The 23,903-nt window shown below is 27.2% G+C and overlaps 2 protein-coding genes across 2 annotated transcripts; both read left to right on the plus strand.

Annotated features, from left to right (window-relative positions):
• LOC145835188 (uncharacterized) lies at window positions 1-4,646 on the plus strand. Its single transcript, XM_082942751.1, has 3 exons — window positions 1-3,125; window positions 4,327-4,443; window positions 4,624-4,646. Exon 1 carries the CDS (start codon window positions 589-591, stop codon window positions 2,362-2,364), a length of 1,776 nt encoding a protein of 591 aa, XP_082798877.1. The 5' UTR covers window positions 1-588; the 3' UTR covers window positions 2,365-3,125; window positions 4,327-4,443; window positions 4,624-4,646.
• Window positions 3,488-23,903, plus strand: LOC145833451 (uncharacterized). Its single transcript, XM_082940628.1, has 7 exons — window positions 3,488-3,593; window positions 4,327-4,443; window positions 4,624-4,843; window positions 12,123-12,346; window positions 15,298-15,465; window positions 15,753-15,818; window positions 23,722-23,903. Exons 1-7 carry the CDS (start codon window positions 3,488-3,490, stop codon window positions 23,901-23,903), a joined length of 1,083 nt encoding a protein of 360 aa, XP_082796754.1.

Raw genomic sequence — 23,903 nt, forward strand, 5'->3', positions numbered from 1 at the left:
GTAATTACCATAAACAAAAAAACAACTTTTTAGCACACATTGCTTCTTCGTTAAACAACAACAATGAACTTTAATCGTTTTTTAAATACTTGCAATACAGCAGAAAGCTACATTAATTTTAACTACTTATTACTTTTGAACTTGTAAAGTTACACAACTTTATCAATTTTATGCATCTAAAACCCTTATCATTCTAAAGTTTATATTATTACCAAATATGCTGTTGAATACTGCAACTCAATATTTCTTAAATTAATTTAAATTAACTCCTTATCAATAAACCGCACTTATAGGCTTTTCATCTTTCGTAATTTTCGTTCGGTGAAAACAACATTTTTAAATCGAACTTTGTACTTACTGTTATATGTGACAATTACTTGTTATTAACATCATTATTTCTTCGAAAAAAACACTTGAATGGCTTGTTATTCCCATTATTGCTAAAAAAACAAGTACTAGCTTCAAAAAAAAAAGAAAAAAGAACATTTCAATAACATTTCTTGTACGTTTTTTTATTTCATTTAGTTTGTGCTTGTGTTAGGCGAGCTGCTATTCAGACAAATTAAATTATTGTATATTCTGGTTAACATGAAGATATTACCAATTTTCATCATAACGGTAGCGCTTGGCTACCTTACGACAAACGCACAAATGCCTGTGCAGAGGAAATACAAATTGCCGCTTTGTACGAGGAAAGTTGCAAAGCGGTATTTCATTAGCGAGCCAGCTCCGTGCTCGTCAAAATCTAGAAGCTTGAACACCCTCAAAGTCAACATCACTCCGCCTATTGACAACCATGTTGATCAAGAAGCCTTCATCTGTCGTAGACAGGAAGTTAGCTTTGAATGCACGAAGGGTTTCTTTGGAAACACAGCTTGCGTGCAAGTGTATGAAATTTTTACAGACGTCCAAACAGAAGAATGCAGGCGGATCGAAATCACCCATCAATCAGAAGTAGGGACGTTGACACCCTCTGACGAGAATACATTGAAGACGAACAACGTTCTAAAACCGAAATTCAATTGGTTAGCGACAAACACGATCATTGTGCCCAACATTATCTTGTCTTATACGTCGGTAGTGGCTGATCTAAGTGATGGGTCTGTCTCTCATGCGTTGCTAGAAAATCTGAGCTGCATCGAGCTGGACCAAATTCTTTCGTGCAGAGAAGAGGGCTGGAGACTTATCACCTCTAGAGTGAAACAAGAAAGGTGCAAGCAACCACGAGTGATTACTGACGCATTGCTAGAAGTTTTTACTCTCGAGGGTGGAAAATTGTATCGCGTCCAAGACGCGAATATTGTGTTCACTAAACTCCTGAAGTGTGATGATGCTACCCTAAAATGTTTGCCATCGGGCGCAGAAAATACCCGATGCACCGCGACAGGTTATGCAGTGACATTGCCCAAAACATTTTCGTCTGCCACAACAGCCGCAAAAAGCGTGAAGATGCCTGCGAAACTTAAAATTTTAGAATCTGCAATAGCTAGCTCCTCGTATTCCTCCAAGCTGGAACTGGAAATTCTCAAGTCTCAGCTGAACGAGATGCTTTGCAAGAACAGCAGAGCAACACTAGTATCGTTGCTCGCTGCCCAGCGGTCCACTCCCTCCGCGGTCTTAAGCCTGCTTATTGGGCGAAAGACACAAGCGGTCTACCGACACAACGCGTTGTATGAACTTCAATGCCAAGACACCACCGCAGTACTTCAACCGTCTTTAGAATTCAATGGAAAGGTAGCACGTTACCCGCTTTTCAATAGCTACCTCGGGTCATCCACGGTGGTGGCCCAGCTTACTGATGAGGGATATTTAACGCAGAACGTGCAGTACTCACTCAATCCAGCAACCAAACAGGCTTTCATCCTCCAAGGTAAATTCATCGTGTTTGCCAATAACACTCTTACCGAAGAACGTCCGGCGTTGGAGAAGATAGTTATAAACGAGAAACTCACCATTGCGGCTTCCAATTTCACATTTTCGGAAGAAATGACGTTGTTGGATTTGGCTGAGGTGGCAAGACCTGAGGAAGCAGTGAGCAACCAAGCGTTGATAAACCTAATTGCACTGAATAAAAAGGACTTTCGCAACCGCGGGATAGATGTCGCACAGTACCTAGAAAAAGGGCACTTACCCGATGAGAAGTCACTGGAAGAAACCCTCCAATCCAAATGGTCGCTTTGGGAGGTCGTGAGAGGCATCCTACATGCCACAAACACTTCATGGACAGCCATTACGATGATCGGGATTTCCATCATCGTGTTGAGGCTGTACCTAACGAGAAGAAAGAGGAGGAGGAACGAAGAAGGAGAAGCCGAGCCTCCAGTGGAAGAGAAGGGACGAGCGTCGAACGGTATGAAACGTTGACTCATTAACTAGCTTCGGCTAGTAACTTAAATAGGGATTTGTAAATAAGATATTATAAACTTGTTTTGTAATTGTTTACCACACTTAAAACTTTTATTTAGCACTTCTTACTACAACTTAATGACTTAGAGTTTTATGCTGACTATAAAAGCGTTTATTTAAGTTTGTCTAACTAAATTTCGAATTTTTTCTGATCTGCAAAACTTTAAAACATTTAAATACACTCTTACATTTAAGTTTTTGGATCGACTATCAAATGATTACTGAGTGCTAAAATCCGATTTTTGATGTAATACATAAATAACTTTATATCCTAGTACCTTCTAGCACATTAAGTAGATGCTTTAATGATTTTTTTTAATATCTCTTAAAGATTTACCTTGGAGTATTAAAGACAATCCATAAAAAGAAATTTAAAAACACCCTATACCTATTGTGCATGCTTTTATATTTTTAAGTAGTTAGTACTCTAGGCGTTTAATGGGTTGTTACAAGGATTTTGAAGTCGTTTTCAGCTTAAACACCTTTAAGATATTAAAGTTAATGTTTTGTTTTTTTAAAAAAAAAAACGGGAACCAAGTTAGAACATCAAATTGGTTTCCGTAGGACCAGAAATGTAACGACTTCGCGTTTAAATAAAAAAGGGCGCTAGAGAGTTTTCTCAAATTAGGGACTTTTTTATCGCTTGTTTACTTCTCGAACTGCTTTAGCATGACGTTCAGTCAGTTGCAGCAGCCTTTCGTGATAGACCTTTTGTAATCGTGAGTATTGTTTTATCTTTTGCATGTTATTTCTGTTTCTCTAATATAAACTGTAAATTTGAATTTGTTTAGTGTAAAATATTGTATTTGTTTACATAATTTTGAATAAAACAAGTTGTTTTAAAGATTGCTAACATTTTATTAAACTCAGTTGTACACTTAGTTTCACATAAGATTTAATAACTTAATATAGTTGTTTAGGCTAAATAAAGATCGCAAGCAGCTTTATTATCTCTTAACATACTTAACGTAACCATAAGCTAACGTACTTACTAAATTTGTTGTTGGCCATAGTTAGACACGTTCCTCTGGCTACTTAATAAAATACAATAGTATATTAGCAACTCCCTCAGTATAGCACTATGAGTACAGATAATCGCATTAAGCACAAGGTTAGTGATAATGACGGCATGTTCTCAAAAAAGAACATGCAAGACGCATTTGGCGAGACCACAGAAATCAAGGCTCGTAAGAGCAAGAGGTTAGAAAAAGCGGGCGTGACCAAACGTCCTATTGACCCGAATTACTCTTCATCGCATAAACAGGCTACTATAGGCCAAGTAGCCCCACAGCGAGAACGACAGATCATTAAAAAACTGTTTTCATTATTTTTTACGACTTAGACTTTAGTTTTAAATAACATTTAGATACTAAAAAGTTGTAAAAACTGCACTAAATTTATTTGTAAATTAAAAAAAATTCTCTACTATTCACGGTGATCAAGCAAAGGTGTTTTCTAACTTTACTTTAAAAAATGTTTGTAAAGGAAACTAGTTTAATCAATTTTGATTTAATTATTTTATATAGATAGAACATTAAATTTGTTTGTTTTAATAATCATATTTGGTACATTTTTATTAATTGGTTTTGATTCTTGGTTTAATAGTTTTTATTAGGTTTCAAAAACAGCCTTCTTTATGCTCAAATTTTTTCAGTTTACTTATTTCAGTAGGTGATTTGGTTTGTAAAAGCTTATGTTTAAAAAGTGTGAAGTTTTTTATAACACATAAATTTCATAATATGTTTTTGAACTACAAGGCTTGAGTCTCATTCGACATAAATTTATATAAACTTTGTTTCATTGATGATGTTTTAAACTCAATAAAACTTATACTAAAAAAGCATAGAAAAATATTACCATCCATTTTTATCTTACAAAACAACATATTAATTTTAAACTTCTTATAATTATTTTAAACAGGCTGCAAACCAACTGAAATTTGTTTTGTTGAAAATGCGACTACAGGAACAAATGCTATACTGAATAGCTTGAATTTTGATGAAAATGATACAATCTACCATCTTGATACAATCTATGGTTTAGTTTTTTTTTATTGAATATTCCTTATTAATTACTCAATTTTCTCATTTAAACTACACAGTTTAATTTAAATCAAAAAACTTTTGTAAAAACTGAAAAATAAATAACAGTATAAAACATCCTTTTTTATTACAGGTTTTAATAGTTTTTTTGTAAGTACCTTGTAATAATTTTTAGGAGCTGTCAAAAAGTCGTTGGTTCATTTAAAAAACCGTTGTGGAGTTAATATTCAAAGTGAATTTCTTGACTACCCAATAGAATCAGCTGAAAAAATTGTTGAGTTTGTTGAAAGAACGTTAGATGGCAAACAAACTAAATTGGCTCTTTTTGATCACATTCCAAGTCAAATGGCTTTTACAATGCCTATTAAAAAAATTATAAAAATTTGTCATAGAAAGTTTGTTTTTGTTTTTGTATTATGGAAATAAAATTAAAAAAAAAATCTACTAGATCCACTTATTCGGTTACGATCGGATCCTAATTTAAAAAGTTAATCCCCATTCGTCCAGATCCTAATTTCAAAAGCAGACCCGAATCCTGTTGATCACTAGTTTTTGAACATTTTATCCAAACATAGATCAGCATCCAATTATTAGAAAAGAGCAATAGACATTTTTTTGTTGAAAAAAAAATTATTAGATTTTTTATTTAAAGAAACAACGACACTAAAATTATAACAAAACGAACGTTCTCTGAAAATACACAAGTTTTAACAATCAACAAAAACAAATTTACACTATCAGTACTTCTAAATATTTTAATTGATCTATATTGAAGGTTTATAAATATTTGTTCGTGCTATTCGTTGCTTTATAAAATAAAAAAATGTTTGATGAAAAAACAAAGACAAGCTTTCTAATTGCTCTTCATTTACATATATTACCGTAGCAGTGTCAATAAAAGAATAGGATTGATTGATTTATAGTAATGTTCCCTCCTTAGTTTTGTTACAAACTAACACAGTAACATTCTACATAGGTACGCACTTACTGGGTACGTACTACCAGAATGGTACGCACTTTTTAGCCGAAAAACGCTGTGTTCAAAATGCAATTTATTTAACTTGAAATCAAAAAAACGAACCTAAAAGTAGTTATACTTAAGTTGTATGTTTTAAAATAAATTATACTGTACTAAATTTAAATAAACTAAAACTAAATGAACCAGAAAATAACTTAAGAACTTACAGATTGTACACCAAATTCAATACTTAAAACAAACATATTACAGTTTATTTAACGACAATTTTGAACAGTGAAATAAAAATTTGCAAACCCTATGACTATTATATAAGAATACAGTAACCTGCCAACTAGGTACGCATTTCCTAGGTACGCCCTGCTGGTATGGTACAAACTTTTTAGCTGAAAAACGCTTTGTTCAAATTGCAATTGTGTTTTACTTTGAAATTAAAAAACATAAGAACCTTAAAGTAGTAATACAAAACTACAACATTTAAAAATAAAATTATGTATTAAATTTAAACAAATTAAAACTAAAAGATACAAAAAATAAGTTAAAAACTTTAAAATTGTAAGTCAACTATTAAAAACAAACATATAACAGTTTATTTATATAACGAAAATAACGAACGGTGCAATTTAATTGTGCATACCCCATGATTTAAACATAGGAATAAAAAATACTTAATAAGTCATATAAAATTTAGAGAAAGGAAATAATGAGCAGTGCATTTAACATTTAGCCTAAGTTACCTGAAATTGTGGTAACCATGATAAATACATAAAAACAAAATAAGTAAAAAGTAATCTTATAAAATTGACAATTTTTCAAACACTTTTACTTAAATCCATTACTGCTAATATTGCTATAGAAACCACAGTCTATTATGATCACCACACTATTTTATTCTCTAATGTTGTGTTTTCTACCAAGAAAACAAGTTAAAATGCAAAGAAAAAAAAATAAGTGAGCAAAAGTAAGATTTAAAACCTTAAACTATATTTTCTAAATTAACCTGATCAATAAAAGCATAATGAATTTTTACATAAATCTTTATTTTCTGTAAATTAGTAATCAACTATATTATATTCAAATTTTAAAGGTACAAGAAAATACAACAAAGGTTAAAAAATTTCATGGTTAAAATAAATAAAATTATAAATATACAAGCACATTAAACATGTTTGTAGTAGGTTTACTGTAGGTAATTAAAGACCAAAATTTATTATGTACGCACTGCCGGTTGGGTACGCACTTTTGCGCTGTATTCAAAGTGTGTACCTAGTTGGAAGGTTACTGAACTTATTAAATGTAGTAATTTAAGTTTCAATGAACTTTTGTTAAGGTAATTTAATAAATTTCTGTAGAAATTTTCAATTTACTACAAATAGTATAGGCAATTTCTCTTATAAGTAAATCTGATATGGCAACGTTTGTACAAAACATGCCGATTTTTTTTGACATAGACATGTGCGGGACACTTTGCTTTTGTTAAACTAGTAGTTTTATAAGTGATTTATGTCTAGAGAAATCTCTACTAATATGAGCAAAATGAAAAGAAAGTATATTTAGAGTTTATTAAAGCACACACTATTTTAAACATTACGAAATGTTTAAAACAAATAACTGTACAAAACAGAGTAAACAAAACTATTTACAAGTATATGGTAAAAATTAAACTAAAAATTTATTTATTATCATTTATTTATTCATAGCTTTTTTATTTTATTGTTTAGTGTTCGATAAATAATGAAAAAGTCAAAATCTATCAAACAGACATTTTTAAACAATATTGAAGCAGATAAATAGCACTTTAACAATGTCACTTACATGTGCTTTACTCTTTTTCATGCAAAAAAAAGCTTTGATGATGCTTAAAAAAGTAATAAAGAAATTAAAAATAAAGAAAGTTATACAACGTACAGAAAAATTATAAATTTATAGTCGAGTAAATAATTATTTTTTACCACAGATGTTTTTGTCTCAAAACTTTATTCCGACTAACGGCGTTTCACTGCTCTCAAAAAAATTTAAAAACAGATCTACGGAGTCTATAAAATATTAACACACATTAGAAAAAAAAAGTTATAAATTACGGGTTTGTGTTAAGTATGAAAGTTAAAATTTAAAACATAAAACAACAAGGTTATATGCTAAGTATAAACCTGCATTAGAAAGACCTCTAGCCGTTCTATTGGGCGTAGTAGGTAAAAAAGCACGGTTTATCTGTGATTTGAATTAAACTTGTTTCCAATTTCCAAATAAACTTGGAATTTGACACATAAGAATAAAAAGAATTATAGTCGAAAAATAAAATGAATGATACATATGCCGGAGAATAGAAAGTAACATGTGTGAAATAAATATGTAAAAATAAATGAATAAGACTTGATTTTTACTTAGGATATATAATTATATTAATATATATTAAGTGAGTGTGTGTGTTTATGTAAAAAGCTAAAGAAATATGAAAGGCTTTCTCCCTAGCTCTTGAAATGCTCAATTGGTTTAACTTCATTTCTCTTGTATTTTTCGTACAGAGAAGATCATGTCAGTCTAAATAACTACATAGAAATAATTAAGAACTACATAAGTTCCTATGTAGTTGTTGTAATGCGATCCGGAGCTCTGGAATTAATTAAATAGAAAATAAAAACTTTTAAAGGATTGGCAAAGCATGGTCTGTAGGTGAGATCTGGCTCGCCGAGTAGAAATATCTGGTTTGTTGCGTAATTTTTAGTTAGAAAACATTCCTTCAAAACAACTAACATAGAGCTTTTTATAACAAAAGTAGTTTTCAATTGTACATTCGATTTTGTTTTCCGTACACAGCAGTACTTAAAGATGATAATTTCAGTACAGTTTTGGGACTAAAATTTAAAAAAATTAAATTTTATTTTTCCAAAGTTACGCTGCCCACCAGCGTTTATTTTTTGTGTGAACGGCCTGCAAAAAGTTTATCTTTTGAATTTTGTCAATAGAAAAATTCCCACTCCTATCATATATGGAGGAAAAAAAACATTTTGAAGTGTAGTTTTACACAATGAAAATTTTGAAAATTTTGAATTAACCGGATTCCGATTTGATTTTAAAATTAGATATGGATCTAGCCGGATCCGGCCTTTTTTCACTAACATACGGATTCAGCGGGGTTCTATATTTAATATTCGACTATAACTTTGTAAATCTGGTAGATCGCTATTTAAAAAACAGTTTATGTAATTTTATAATAGAAGAATTATTTTTTAAAAATTTAGTAAATTAAAAAAAACTTTTGTTGTAAACTATATCTATGCATTAACAACATCATCAAATTATTTGAAGTCTTTTTAATTGTGTACACCGTTTATAACCACTTTTAAAAAGAGAAGCAGCTAATTTAGGACGGATATATCTGGCAGAAACTATATATCTACTAAAAGCAGAAAAATTTAACAAAGTTTTAGTTGATCTGACTAAAAATTTTAAAATACAATTATTAAAAGATAAAACATAAAAACTAGTTAAATCCGAAACTCTAGACAAGCAAATTCCGTCAAAAAAAAAAAAAAATTATAACACAATTTTTCTGCTCATTAAAAAAAACACAATTATTTTTTAAACGATTTGTAATAGGTTTTCTTACATTCAGTTATATTTAGACTATTGATTGAAGTTTAGCTTTATAACAGTTTTACCAATAATACTATATTTATACTAAACTAGTTTCTTTATTTTATTTGAATTTATATTCTCAAGGTTCTATTTGAATATAAATTGTTCATTTATTACTTAGGTAAAGAAAATTTTATTCTCAAGATTCTATTTGAACATAAGAAATTCATTTATTACTCTAGTAAAAAAATTTTATTCTCAAGATTTTATTTGAATATAAATTATTATTTTTTTACTCTGGTGAAGATTTTTTTTTCTGTGAAGTAGATATCTCGTATTGTTTTAATCGAAACTATAGTAGTTTTTTATGTGAACATAACAAAGATATTTTCAATTGTGATCGAAAATTTACTTGAAAAAAAAATTGTCAACTTTAAGTAACGTATGCTAATTATTGTTAATTGATAAACTAACAAAATTTTAATTAAAATTATACAGGGTTATTGAAGGTTTTTTTAAAACTTTATCCAGTATTTTTTAATTTCTTTATGTTTTTTAAAGAACAAGTTTTTTAGTTTATTTTTAGTATAATATTTAATTTAAGGTAAAAAACTGTGTTAAATTGTATAACCACAATAAAATTATTCTGTATAGCTTTTTTTAATGTGTTTTTTAATAGTTTTGTATATGATAACCTTTTTTATTCAACATGGTCTCTAGTATCTAATCGAAATTTCATTTTTTTACATGTAGAGATTCTTTAAAATTCTAGATTTTTCCAGGACTTAAGGTTTTTTGGCAATCCTGTATCATATCACATAAGTTAAAAAAAACTAGTAAAAACTTGAAATTATGTTGCAATAGCCAACTGAATATAAAAATTTCTTACTTAAAAAGCCTGCACTTCTTAATAGAAAATAAAAATTAACCGTGCAAAATATTCCAAACGAACTTTTAATTCTAATTTCAAAAATGTTTTTTGTATGTGTTATGCAAAATACTCATTGCAACGTTCTCAAGTTATTTAAGCTTTTTTTTTTTTTGTAAATTGATGAGCTTAATATATGGGAACGGGTCAAAATTCGACGACGATACTTTTGCACGAAGGGACAAAATTGCACAAAGACAATTTTTCACCAAGGGTCAATTTTTCACGAGTTACGATTTTGCACGTGTTAAAATTTTGCACGAGAGCAAAAAAAAACAGAAAAATAAATATATCAAAAAAAAACTAAAATATTAAATAATAAAAGACAAAGAGAAAAATAACTAAAGGTTAAGGGTAATAGTGATAGTAAAAATTAAAAAAATCACTAATAAAAATTGTTATTAAAATAAAATGAATAAAAAGAAATAAATCAATTAAAAAGAAAAAAAAGTTACCAACCGAGGGTAAGGGTTAGGGGTAACAGTGATGATAAAAAAGAATAAAAAAACAATTAATTAGTTAACTAAGAAAAAAAAATAAAGTTATTGACTGAGCGTAAGAGTTAAGGGTACTAAAGTTAGAGGGTAGCTATCTAAATTGCACGAGCGTACACATTTGCACGAAGATACTTTTGCACGAGGGGATAAAATTGCAAGAAGAAACTTTTGCACGAATGGTCACTTTTGCTCGAGCAGACAATTTTGCACGAAAACATTTCATTAATTCTTTTTTTTTTGATAGTTTTTTTTAAATTACTTTCACTGTTTCCCCTAACCCTCACCCTCGGTCGGTAGGTTATTTATTTTTTTTATTTGACTTTCTTTTTTTATAATTTATTTTTATTATCGCTGCTACCCCTAACCCTTACCCTCGGTCAGTAACTTCTTTTTTTTCCTTTTTTTTAAATAATGTTTTAGTTTTTCTTCTGTTTATTTTTTCTTTTAATTTTGTTCTGTATTTTTTACTCTCGTGCAAAAATGTAACTCGTGCAAAGTTGACCCTGTGTGCAAAATCGTCTCCGTGCAATTTTGTTCCGTCGTGCAATTTTGGCTTTGTGCAATTTTGTGCACTCGTGCAGTTTAGTCCCCTCGTGCGATTTAGTAACCTCGTGCAAATTTGTCTTCGTGCAATTTAGTCCCGTTCCCCTAATATATAGCGAGATTTTAGCTTTCAAACTAGCACCTGACTTTTTAAATAAGGTTTGACTTTAAATCCCTTTGATAAACTGATGCCGATAAACTAAGCTCTAAATAATGAAGCTATGTTTTTATAAATAATTTTTTACCAAATGTTTTTAAGTAATGAAACTGCTTTTACTACTGAATTAAAAATACTTTTAAGTCATCGGTAAATTTTTATCCACGAGACAAAACTTATGATAACTACTCTCGTTAATTTATTATTTGGAGTTATGTTAGAAAATCGGAAACCTACTATTTAAAGATTTAGTTCTTTATTGTTGTGTTAGTTTTATTATATAGTAAACAAATAAATAAGCAACCCTATAGCTAATAACTACATCATAATAAAATACTTAAAAGTTTTTAAAGTTAAAATAATATTAATAGTTTTTTTTTGATTAAAAATTGAAAGAGTATTTATAATCTAAGTCTGCTAATAAGTTAGTTAATGCTTATAAGTTTAATTACAAAGTTGTTACAGTTAAAAGAGTATCCATAATCTAAGTTGCTAATAAGTTTGATTACAAACTTATTAAAGCTATAATAGTATTCATAATCTAGGTTGCTAAAAAGTTAGATCACGAAATTATTAGAGTTATAAGAACATTTATAATCAAAGTTCGCTAATAAGTTTGATTACATAGTTTTAGGAGTTAAAAGAATATTTATAATCTCAGTTTGCTAATAAGTTATAAGTTGGATTTTTAGTTTGATTTTAAGGTCAAGTAACTATAAAGTAAAATTAGTGCGCCGGGTAGACTCTTTTGTAAGGGGTTATTAGAAAAGGGCCCTAGCAGACAGCCTGAAACTTTTAGAGTTGTAAGCGACACTCATGTAGTACTACCTCCGCTGGCGACTGCAGGCCCGACGAGCAGACAAAAACATTAAAATGAGATGAACTACAAAATATTGTTTTGTGTACTTTATTAATAAATTAGTAATAGATACTTTATGTTTTTTTCCTAAATATTTTTAATAACTGTGCTTGGATTAAAATATTTAAATTTTAGAGGAATTCGAGTGATGGTAGACGGAGCACATGCACTTGGAGCGTTACAACTTGATTTAAAAGAGCTTCAAGTAGATTATTATGTGACAAATTGTCATAAGTGGTTTTGTGCATCAAAAGGTTGTGCTGTATTATACGTTAAAAAGTCATTACAAGATGAAATAAATGGTCCTAATATATCACATGGTTATGGTCATGGGTTTCAGTCAGAATTTTCTTATGTAGGTTGGTAATTAAACTTTTGAGCTGGGCGTCTCTAGACATTTTTCAGTAAGGTAGTACTTTTTTTATTAATAACAGAGTATTTTCGTAGTAACTTTTAATATTACACTTTTTGAAAAATTACATAAGTATCTACTACATAATTGTCTAAAGCCTTTCAGGTACATAAAAATGTTTAAAATTTATACTATTTTGAAATAACGGAACAACAGTCTAACTTTTAGTAAAATAATAAAAATATAAACCTTTGTCCTGTAATTATAGACGTTGTTAAAATCTTTGCCTTACACTGTGAAGCTTACACATACAGTGCTTATTCACTTATCTGGACATGTTGGGCAAGATTTTTCTGTAAACAAGTCCGGATAAGCATTTTTCTAGATAAGTACTTTTTTTTTTCATACAATAATATAAATGCTAAACTTGATGCTTTGCGAAATAAATAATAAAAACTCGGCTCCTCTTTTTCTGCTTTGAACTTTAAATTTTTTTTTTATATTTTAAAATGTCGTACATAGTCGACTTGCTTATTCCAAACTGCTCCATTATAAAAGACTTTCGCATATAGTTTTTTATCATTTTACAAACTTCTAGTTTATTTTCATTGGTTAGTACAACTCGTTTTCTTTTTTTTGATATCTTGTTCATTTCTAAAACCTGGTATGTTGAGTGTGTCAAACTTACTCAACTTATGAATAGTAAAAAACTTGTCATGGACCTCATCTTTAACAAAAAGTTTTTGAATTAACAATTTTTATAATATAGTTTGAATTAAAAATCTAACATAAAAGAACTGTTATACATTAATTTTATAAAAAACTTACAATTTAATCAATTATTAAAAAAAAATATAAAAGTTTAAGTTTAAAAATTTTAATTAATATTTTTAATAACGTTATTTAAAAAAAATTAAACTGATTTATTTTACATACAAAGGTTTTTGATAATTAAACTAGTTTTAAACAAACTTTGAATGGAAGCTTTAGTAACATTATTACGTCATAATAATGAAGTAAATTGCAAAATATAAAAATAACTTTCAATATTTTTACAGCATGAAAGCTTAAATATATCTACCACACAAAAATGTTTGTGATTAGTATTGAAAATTTTTTCAAATTTCTTTTGACTGAAACTGTCCGGATAAGTTCATAAGCACTGTATAACATTTTTTTTAATATACAACAAACTAAAAACAAAGTACTAATCAAAATAAGTAATTAACTTGTCTAAACAACATAAAAGTTAAATAAATAATAGGTAGGTACATTACTTAGCTATTTAGATTGAAACAAAACTGAACAGAGTAATCTATCTGCAGGGGAGATGGGAAATTAATCATGCATTATTTTAGAGAGAAACAACTACAGTGTTTCACCGCAAAGCGGATTTTCAAATTGTAAACCTTTAGAAAAAATAATAACGGTAAAAATGGCATAAAAAAAAATAGTGCATTAAGTTTTTTGTTTGAAAAAAAAACACAGTTTACAAAAATATTAATGCTAAAAATCCTTTAAAATAAAAATTACTAAATTATAGGCTATAAACACAAACAATTGAACACCAGTATATAGTGAGGTATTGAAATATAATGTATTTAAAAAACAAAATTTTATAAAGTTGGATATTATTATTAGACACATTGTTCCTATGGTTAATTATAATGTAATAATGTTTAAAAGAAAGAAACGAGCGTGAACTTAGCTTCATAGCGTTTTTTAGGAATTTTATAAAAATGTCCAAACTTAAGACCCAATTATTTTCCTATTATTTTTGGCAATTTCTTTGTTTTCTGATGTAAATACAATGTCATCTATGAATCTTTTAATTAGAACTACTTTATTTGTATTATTTACTTTTAACATGATGAAATGCAGTGTCATATTACCAATTGCAACTGAATTGTTGTCCCCTGTAATTATACCTTTCTTTTGTTTAAAGTAACAATCTCTGAATTGTATGAAGTTATTGTTATCGCCATCTTACATAGTTTGATAATACATTTGATCATACTATTATTGTAATTAGTGCACAGTGCTAGGGCTTCTTCTAAAGCATTTTCAATAAGGCTTACTTCAAGTGATGGATACAAATTAACAACGTCAACAGTGTTTACTATGCAGTTTGTATCTTTGTTTGATAATTTCCAGGCTTTTAAATCTTCCAAGTAGTTCTTAGAATCTTTAAAATATTTATGAAGTCTAAATTGGCAGTATTTTCTACTTACAGGATCTAAAAGTAAATTTAACATAGCAGTTATTCTGCTAAGGTAGGTATTTCCAGCTGCCTATTTTAAAGACCTATGTTTAAAACACATGCCTTAAGAAAAAATGTTATATCATTAATGTAAAAATGTTTTTTAAAATTAATAATCGATATAAAGTATTTTGATTAGAAGTAATAATTCAAAAAGCTTGTTAGGATTTGTTTATTGTTGTATAAAAAATGGTACAAAATATATTAAGCAGGTAGGTGCTAGGGATTAAAAACAAGTAAATCTATGAAAAAACTATATAAAAACCAATAAAATCTGTACGTGTTTGCAGTTTGTATTTAGTTTAGCAATAATTTAAGAATATATCTATAAGCTATTTTATTGTAAGAAAAAAACAAATTTTTAACATTGTAGTACTCGGTTATTAGATAAGCACAGTAAAGCTAATTTAGTTTTATAGGTATAAGTACTAGAAAATTTCTTAACACACTTAAAAAACTTGCTTTCATAGAAAATATTTTCGAATAAAATGTTAAACAAAAAAAGATTCAAGCAAAGCATTATTTTTTATAATGTAAAAATAACATTATTTAAAAAGTAACATTATTTATCAGTTAGGTAATTTTATTCGTAAATTTATCTATCAAATTAGTTTCCAATACATTATCAAAAAAGTAGATACAATAAACATCAAAAAATAATGTGGTGTTTTATTACATTTGCTAATTAAAATTTTTAGGGCTTAAAGATTATTCTCCTTTTATATCACTTCGCTCTTCAATAAACTTTTGGCAAGCTGTTGGATCTAAAAACATTAGAAAATATATCTCAAACCTTATGAATTCAACAGCAGAAATGCTCATAGCGAAATGGGATGCTTTTTTACTGGCTCCTTTGTACATGCATGGTTGTTTAACGTTTGCTTGTAGGATTTAAATTACATAATTAGATTTTATCAACTTTAAAATAGTTATGTATTTAAAATCTAAATAAAATAAAAAAGAACAGTTTAACAAAATTTCATCAGTTTAACGATATTTACCTTTCAATAAAGTTCTAAAAACTTGTCACTATGAACTGTTTAGAAAACGTTTTTTTATAAAGTCAGATTTATTAAGTTTATTACTATAAGTAGCTACAATTAATTTTTCATATATAATTTTTACAACTTATTAGTTATAGTATTCATTTCAGCTTCAATGTTTTGCATAAGCCTGCCTTCCAGATTCTATAAAAACAGTAACCAAGAATCAATTACAGGTTTAATGTGTTCTAAATTAATAGTATGTAAGTTAATCTTTTTCGCTTATAACAAAACACTTAACTGAAGTCTTTTGTTCCTTTAGAATAGGGTAGGGCAACGTAAATAATTGACGGGCCGGATCCAAAAAAAATAGTTCTTAGCGGGCCGAAGCATTTCGAGTAAGGGATCTACCGGATTCAGCTGGATCATTTTTTAGATCCGGATCCTTATTTGAAAATTTTATCTGGATCCGGCTAAATACTAATTTTGGACAAGGTTTCGTATCCGAATAGAACTAATTTTAAAAGATTTGGATCCGGCTGGATGCTAATTGATCGGATGTTTTAAAGTTTTGAATCAACTTATTGATTACCCAAGTTCCCAAGTATAAAATTTTAAGTTTATTTTTAAAACGTACTTATAATTAAACATTCATTATAACTCTGGACCGAAAAAATACTAGTTAACTTTATAAAAACAATAATTTACTTACTAAATGTTACTCGAGCCTAAGATTTCAAACTAAAACATTAAAAAATTAGTAAGCTGAAGTTTCGCAGATATTCAAAATAAGATATTCGCATTTTTGAACAGATATTCGCTATAAACAAGTTTTCGTAAAAATTAATGGAGCTTACAGTTCTTATTCAATTTAGACATAAAACATCTTAAACGATTTGTCTTGCTTTGTAGATACTAAATTTTTGGTTTAGATTGAAAAAATTCATAAAAAAATATACATTTTGTGACCTCAAAGTTCAACTAATTTTTTGCTTGTTTATTCTATATAAAAAAACTAAGTTTCGTAAAAAATTAATGGAGCTTACAATTCCTATTAAACTAAGACAAAAAACATCTTAAACGATTATTCTTACTTTGTAGTTATTACATTTTTAGTTTAGATTTAAAAAATTCGAAAAAAAAATATTTTATTTTGATCTCAAAGTTCAACTAACTTTTTTCTTGTTTATTCTATATAAAAAAACTAAGTTTTGCAAAAAATAAATGGAGCTGACAATTCTTATCAAACTTAGACAGAAATATCTTAAACGATTCGTCTTGCTTTTTAGATATTACATTTTTGTTTTAGATCGAAAAATTCATTAAAAAGATTTTTTTTTTTACCTCGAAGTTCATTAATATTTTTCTTTTTTATTCTATATAAAACAACTAAGTTTCGTAAAAAAATAATGGAGCTTACAGTATTTTTTCAATTTAGACAAAAAACATCTTAAACGATTCGTCTTGCTTTGTGATATTACATTTTTGGTTTAGATTGAAAAAAATCCTAAAAAAATATATATTTTGTGACCTCAAAGTTCAACTAATATTTTTCTTGTTTATTCTATATAAAACAACTAAATTTCGAAAAAAAATTAATAGAACTTACAATTCTTATCAAACTCTAACAAAAAAACATCTTAAACGATTTGTCTTGCTTTTTAGATATTACATATTTGGTTTAGATTGAATAAAATTATTAAAAAAAATACATTTTTTGACCTTAAAGTTCAACTAATATTTTTCTTGTTTATTCTATATAAAAAAACTTAATTTCGTAAAAAATTAATGGAGCTTACAATTCTTATCAAACTTAGACAAAAAACATCTTAAACGATTGTTCTTGCTTTGTAGATATTACATTTTTGGTTTAGATTGAATAAAATCATAAAAAAATATACATTTTGTGACCTCAAAGTTCATTTAATATGTTTCTTCTTTATTCTATATAAAACAACTTAATTTCGTAAAAAATTAATGGAGCTTACAATTCTTATCAAACTTAGACAAAAAACATCTTAAACGATTTGTCTTGTTTTTTAGATATTACATATTTGGTTTAGATTGAAAAAATTCATAAAAAAATATACATTTTGTGACCTCAAAGTTCAACTAATTTTTTTCTTGTTTATTCTATATAAAACAACTAAGTTACGTAAAAAATTAATGGAGCTTACAATTCTTATTAAACTAAGACAAAAAACATCTTAAACGATTCGTCTTGCTGTTTAGATATTACATTTTTGGTTTAGATTGAAAAAAATCATAAAAAAATATACATTTTGTGACCTCAAAGTTTAACTAATATTTTTCTTGTTTATTCTATATAAAACAACTAAGTTTCGTAAAAAATTAATGGAGCTTACAATTCTTATTAAACTTGGGCAAAAAACATCTTAAACGATTTTCTTGCTTTTTAGATATTACATTTTTGGTTTAGATTGAAAAAATTTGTGCCGCTTACGCGGTAATTGTCTCTTTTTTACTTTCTTCTTTTTTCTCAAGCGAGTATAAATTCAACAGTTTCGAGTAATATAGAGGGCTTTTAGTTTCTACTGCATGGCAGCAATGTGAAGTCAGTGCAGCTTTACGCTGCACTAAAGTTTTAATAGTTTCAATCTTGTTGTGGTAATGGTTGATTTCGACTTTAGAACACTTTTTGAGTTTGGTTTAAACATTTAGTTTTTAGTTTCTTTTATTCGAGTATTGTCGTCTTTTATAAGAATTGATAATTTGGTTTATTAGTGTAATGTTGTGCAGTTTTTTATCATCTTTTCGTTTCGCAAATTCATTGTAAATATAATCATTATCACAGATTCGAACTAAGTTTAAATTAGTATAAGTAACTGATTTATTAAACCTTTAGTAAATAGTAAGTAGTTCATATTAGTTTACTTAAGTCAACTATAATTTAAGCGTTATCTTGGGGACTTCTATTATACAAGTTAGAGCGCACGTTGCGTTATAAACCAGGCCAAAAAACATTATATAAGTAGAAGCCTTGTTGATAGCGACAAATTCATAAAAAAAAATGTTTTTTTTGACCTCAAAGTTCAACTAATATTTTTCTTGTTTATTCTATATAAAACAACTAAATTTCGTAAAAAATTAATGGAGCTTACAGTTTTTATTCAATTTAGACACTAACATCTTAAATGATTGGTCTTGCTTTGTAGATAATACATTTTGGTTTAGATTAAATAAGATCATTAGAAAATACTTTTTTTGACCTCAAAGTTCAACTAATTTTTTGCTTGTTTATTGTATATATAACAACTAAGTTTCGTAAAAAATTAATGGAGCTTACAGTTTTTTATTCAATTTAGACAAAAAACATCTTAAACGATTATTCTTGCTTTGTAGATATTACATTTTTGGTTTAGATTTAAAAAATTCATAAAAAAAATATTTTTTTTGACCTCAAAGTTCAACTAATTTTTTGCTTTTTTATTCTATATAGAACAACTAAGTTTCATAAAAAATTAATAGAGCTTACAATTATTATATTATCCACTTTAAATAAAAACCATCTTAAACTATTCGTCATTTTATTCATGACGTTTTTATTTATATCAAAATATTGCAACGAAATATTAAAATGAAATTTAAAGAATTATCTATTTCAATCAATAAGATAAGCGTCTTTAAATCTCAAAGATATACTTCGTGATCTTTTTCCTTTTGCTGCTTCTTTCTTTATTTCATCTGTTAATGAAACTGCATAATATTAATTATTATTATTTAGGTTTGGTTGTTGTGCTAAAATACTTTTTCAACTGTTACAAACCTTCAGCTGCTAACATAGAAATTCCAATTTCTACTTTTTTTTTATCTGATTTCTTCTCTGTATTGCTAAACTTTATATTTTCATTAGGTATTGTTGGAAACACTTTCAGTATATCTTCAGCCATCTGCATAGAATTTGTTAAAATACTGAAAATAAATTCAAGTTTGAGCATTTTCTTGTTTACTTAAAATTTTTAAACTTTTTAACCTAAATTACTTGAATTCCACAACTTTTCTCGTCCATTTGTTGCTCATGCTGAATATATCCTTCTTCCCAATCATTTAACCATTCAATGCTTCCATAAGCTTTTTTTTAAATAGCGCTATACATATATAAAACTGCTAAAAAATAATTCTTTATGATTAAATAATTAAGATACAAAGAGTTTTACTTCAGTTTGACGGAGGCTTTTTTTGTATATATAAGTTTATCAGACTCTTTTGTTATTAAGGGATCCGAATTGTAGACTTTTTCAGAATTTAAATACTAAAAAAAAGTGTTTTACATTATGAATTGTATATTAATATTTGTACAAAACTGTTAACTTACAAACCGTCTCCAGTGTTTGTCATTTAGTTAAAAAATTACAAAATTTCCGTCTCGTGCATGTAGAGTTTTTTCTGTGATTTTATGAATGTTTTTAGTTTAATACTTACATTTTTTACTTTACTTTTAAATAATTTCTTACATCAGTTATAAATTTTAGTTGATTTTCATCAAAAGGAAGATCAAAAAATATATTTTGGAATATAATCTCTTTAATAAATCCAATATTTTTTCCACTTTTATCTATTAAGTGAATAAACGTGTTGCCAATAATCTACAAAAATTTCATTAGTAAATACTTATTTTGAAATATTTCACCAAATAAAATAACCTACTGCGTTGTTTAGATGTTAAACTATTGTTCTTAGATCTTCTACCAAAATAGTTTTGTATGCATTTGGCATGTATGCAAAACTACAAACCTTTTCAAAAATACCTTTCTCCATCTCTTTTATTAATTGTTTAGAAAAGTTTAACGCTTATAAAGTTTAAAAAAAACTAATCAATTTCCTTTCTTGGAACATAGTTTTTCTTCATGTATATTTTAATAGGTTCTTTGGATGCTTGTGAGCAATCTTCAGAATATCTTTCTTTAAACTTTGAACTTATCATTATTTTAACAAGCTTAGTCAAGTCATTAAAATAGAAAGTAAATGAAGAATTGTTTCTTTTTGATTTAGGCATATTGAACACTAACAAGTTTGCAATAAATTAAATTTTGATTTTGAATTACAGTTAAACTTTAAGTTATGAGAACTGCACAATAAGTAACAGTCTATTATGACGTATGAATTAAAACATATCGTTTAAAATAGCAGAAATATAAACGTGATATTTCTATACAAAATCACAGTACACAACTTTTAAAAACGGTAGAAAAAGTTAGATTAAAAATAGGTATAAGTTTTTAGGTTTATATCTAATCTGAACAAGTATTACATATTATTACGAGACAAGTGGCTTGAATTATTTTTCTGAAATAATCCAGAATTGAAAAGTCAAATTGAAAAGGTTTTTACTTTTGTTAAGAAAACCGACGGAAAAATTGATTGGTTTTTAGGTCGTAACTTATTTTAATTGATTTACATAGAATAAACAAGAAAAATATTAGTTGAACTTTGAGGTCAAAAATTATTTTTTTATGATTTTATTCAATCTAAACCAAAAATGTAATATCTAAAAAGCAAGACAAATCGTTTAAGATGTTTTTTGTCTAAGTTTAATAAGAATTGTAAGCTCCATTAATTTTTTACGAAACTTAGTTGTTTTATATAGAATAAACATGCAAAAAGTTAGTTGAACTTTGAGGTCACAAAAATTTTTCTTTTTATGAATTTTTTCAATCTAAACCAAAAATGTACTATCTACAAAGAAAGAATAATCGTTTAAGATGTTTTTTGTCTAAGTTTGATAATAATTGTAGGGTCCATTAATTTTTTACGAAATTTAGTTGTTTTATATAGAATAAACAAGAAAAATATTAGTTGAACTTTGAGGTCACAAAATATATATCTCTTTATGATTTTATTCAATCTAAACCAAAAATGTAATATCTACAAAGCAAGACCAATCATTTAAGATGTTTTTTGGCTAAGTTTGATAAGAATTGTAAGCTCCATTATTTTTTTACGAAATTTAGTTATTTTATATAGAATAAACAAGCAAAAAACTTGTTGAACTTTGAGGTCACAAAATATATATTTTTTTATGATTTTATTGAATCTAAATCAAAAATGTAATATCTAAAAAGCAAGACGAATCGTTTAAGATGTTTTTGTTTAAGTTTGATAAGAATTGTAAGCTCCATTAATTTTTTACGAAATTTAGTTGTTTTATATAGAATAAACAAGAAAACAAATAGTTGAACTTTGAGGTCACAAAATGTATATCTTTTGATGATTTTATTCAATCTAAACCAATAATGTAATAACTACAAAGTAAGAATAATCGTTTAAGATGTTTTTTTGTTAGAGTTTGATAAGAATTGTAAGCTCCATTAAGTTTTTACGAAATTTAGTTGTTTTATATAGAATAAACATGAAAAATATTAAATAAACTTTGAGGTCACAAAATATATATTTTTTGATGATTTTATTCAACCTAAACCAAAAATGTAATATCTAAAAAGCTAGACAAATCGTTTAAGATGTTTTTTTTTTGTCAGAGTTTGATGAGAATTGTAAGTTCCATTAATTTTTTACGAAATTTATTTGTTTTATATAGAATAAACAAGAAAAATATTAGTTGAACTTTGAGGTCACAAAATGTATATTTTTTGATGATTTTATTCAATCTAAACCAAAAATATAATAACTACAAAGTACGAATAATCGTTTAAGATGTTTTCTAAGTTTGATAAGAATTGTAAGCTCCATTAATTTTTTGCAAAACTTAGTTTTTTTATATAGAATAAACAAGAAAAATATTAAATAAGTTCTGAGGTCAAAATATATATTTTTGGATGATTTTATTCAATCTAAACCAAAAATGTAATATCTAAAAAGCAAGACAAATCGTTTAAGATGTTTTTTGTCTAAGTTTGATAAGAATTGTATGGTCCATTAATTTTTTACGAAACTTAGTTGTTTTATATAGAATAAACAAAAAAAAAAAAGTTGAAGTTTGAGGTCAAAAAAAATATTTTTTTTATGAAGTTTTTCAATCTAAACCACAAATGTAATATCTACAAAGCAAGACGAATCGTTTAAGATGTTTTTTGTCTAATTTGTATAAGAACTGTAAGCTCCATTAATTTTTTACAAAAACTTGTTTATGGCGAATATCTGTTCAAAAAATCCGAATATCTGATTTTAAATATCTGCAAAACTTCAGCCTCCTTAAAAAATTTTGACGATTCGAAAATATCTAATTTTGGTAATCCTTGGCTCGTGCTTACATTAATAATATTATTCAGAAGTTCTAACATTACAATATTAAACTACTAAATTTTAATTAAAAAAAACTTATAAAGATTCATTACATATTTTTGCACGTATAAAAGAAACGAAATTATATAAACGTATAAATTTTATTTTTTCGGATAATTTGAAAAATAATTAAATCAACTGACTTGAAACAGAACAAGATACTATAACAAAAGAGTGTTATTATTACCACAAAAATAAAAAACATTTTTTAAACGTTTTCAGATTAAAGTCTTAAGTTTATATTGTAAAAACAATTTTTGTACAAATTTTGTAATATTTACATTGGCTTGTAGGATTTCATATAAATTTTGAAAGTGCCTAGCGGGCCGGATCATTAACTCGCGGGCCGGACCTTATTTAAACTTTCAAAAGGTTTGGGGGCCGATCAATTTGACTCCGGGGGCCGGATCCGGCCGCGGGCCGTACGTTGCCCACCCCTACTTTAGAATGTTAAATAGTGAATTTTAAAACTATTATGAAGTTTTACACTTTTCTTTTCGAACTTAAACTAATAAACAATTTTATATTATTCTTTTAGAAAAAAAACATAAATAGTTTAGAAAAGTTATTGAACTTATAAACAACACATCGCATATCTAACAAATATATTATAAAAGGCTAGACTTAGAGTTTTGTTAAGAATTTTTGTAATTTATAACTAATTAACAATTTCTTAAGAAAAGACTTAGCTAAATTTTTCAATACTTTAAAATACTACTCAGAAAAAGTAGTGTATTGTTTGAAATTATTTCATCTTTTTAATCACGTCAATTGCATTTTTTATCTTAGAAAACTTACTGTAAGTCAAAAGGATACAGAAAACTTTTGCTAAATTTAATCATTAATAGAGTAAAATTGCCAATTAAATTATTCTTATAGAAAACGATATATCTTACACGGATGCAGAAGTAGTTCAAAATAGATTGTATCATGAAAATAAAATAGAGGTCCCTATTAAAGTTGTCAAAGGAATTATGTGGTGTAGATGTTCTTTTCATATTTATAATGGAATAACAGATTATCAAAAACTGTGTAGTGCTATTCTAAGTATGAAAATTTAG

This window comes from Thalia democratica, chromosome 4 (assembly GCF_965202585.1).
Source record: "Thalia democratica chromosome 4, ktThaDemo2.hap1.1, whole genome shotgun sequence".
NCBI lineage: Eukaryota > Metazoa > Chordata > Thaliacea > Salpida > Salpidae > Thalia > Thalia democratica.

What these genes read in the sequence shown, in the direction of transcription:
- LOC145835188 (XM_082942751.1), top strand. Translation starts at nt 589, where the DNA reads ATGAAGATATTACCAATTTTCATCATAACGGTAGCGCTTGGCTACCTT.
- LOC145833451 (XM_082940628.1), top strand. Translation starts at nt 3,488, where the DNA reads ATGAGTACAGATAATCGCATTAAGCACAAGGTTAGTGATAATGACGGC. An exon ending in GTCAGAATTTTCTTATGTAG is followed by an intron (nt 12,347 to 15,297) that starts GTTGGTAATTAA and finishes TAAAATTTTTAG; the next exon opens with GGCTTAAAGATTATTCTCCT. An exon ending in GGCTCCTTTGTACATGCATG is followed by an intron (nt 15,466 to 15,752) that starts GTTGTTTAACGT and finishes TATTCATTTCAG; the next exon opens with CTTCAATGTTTTGCATAAGC.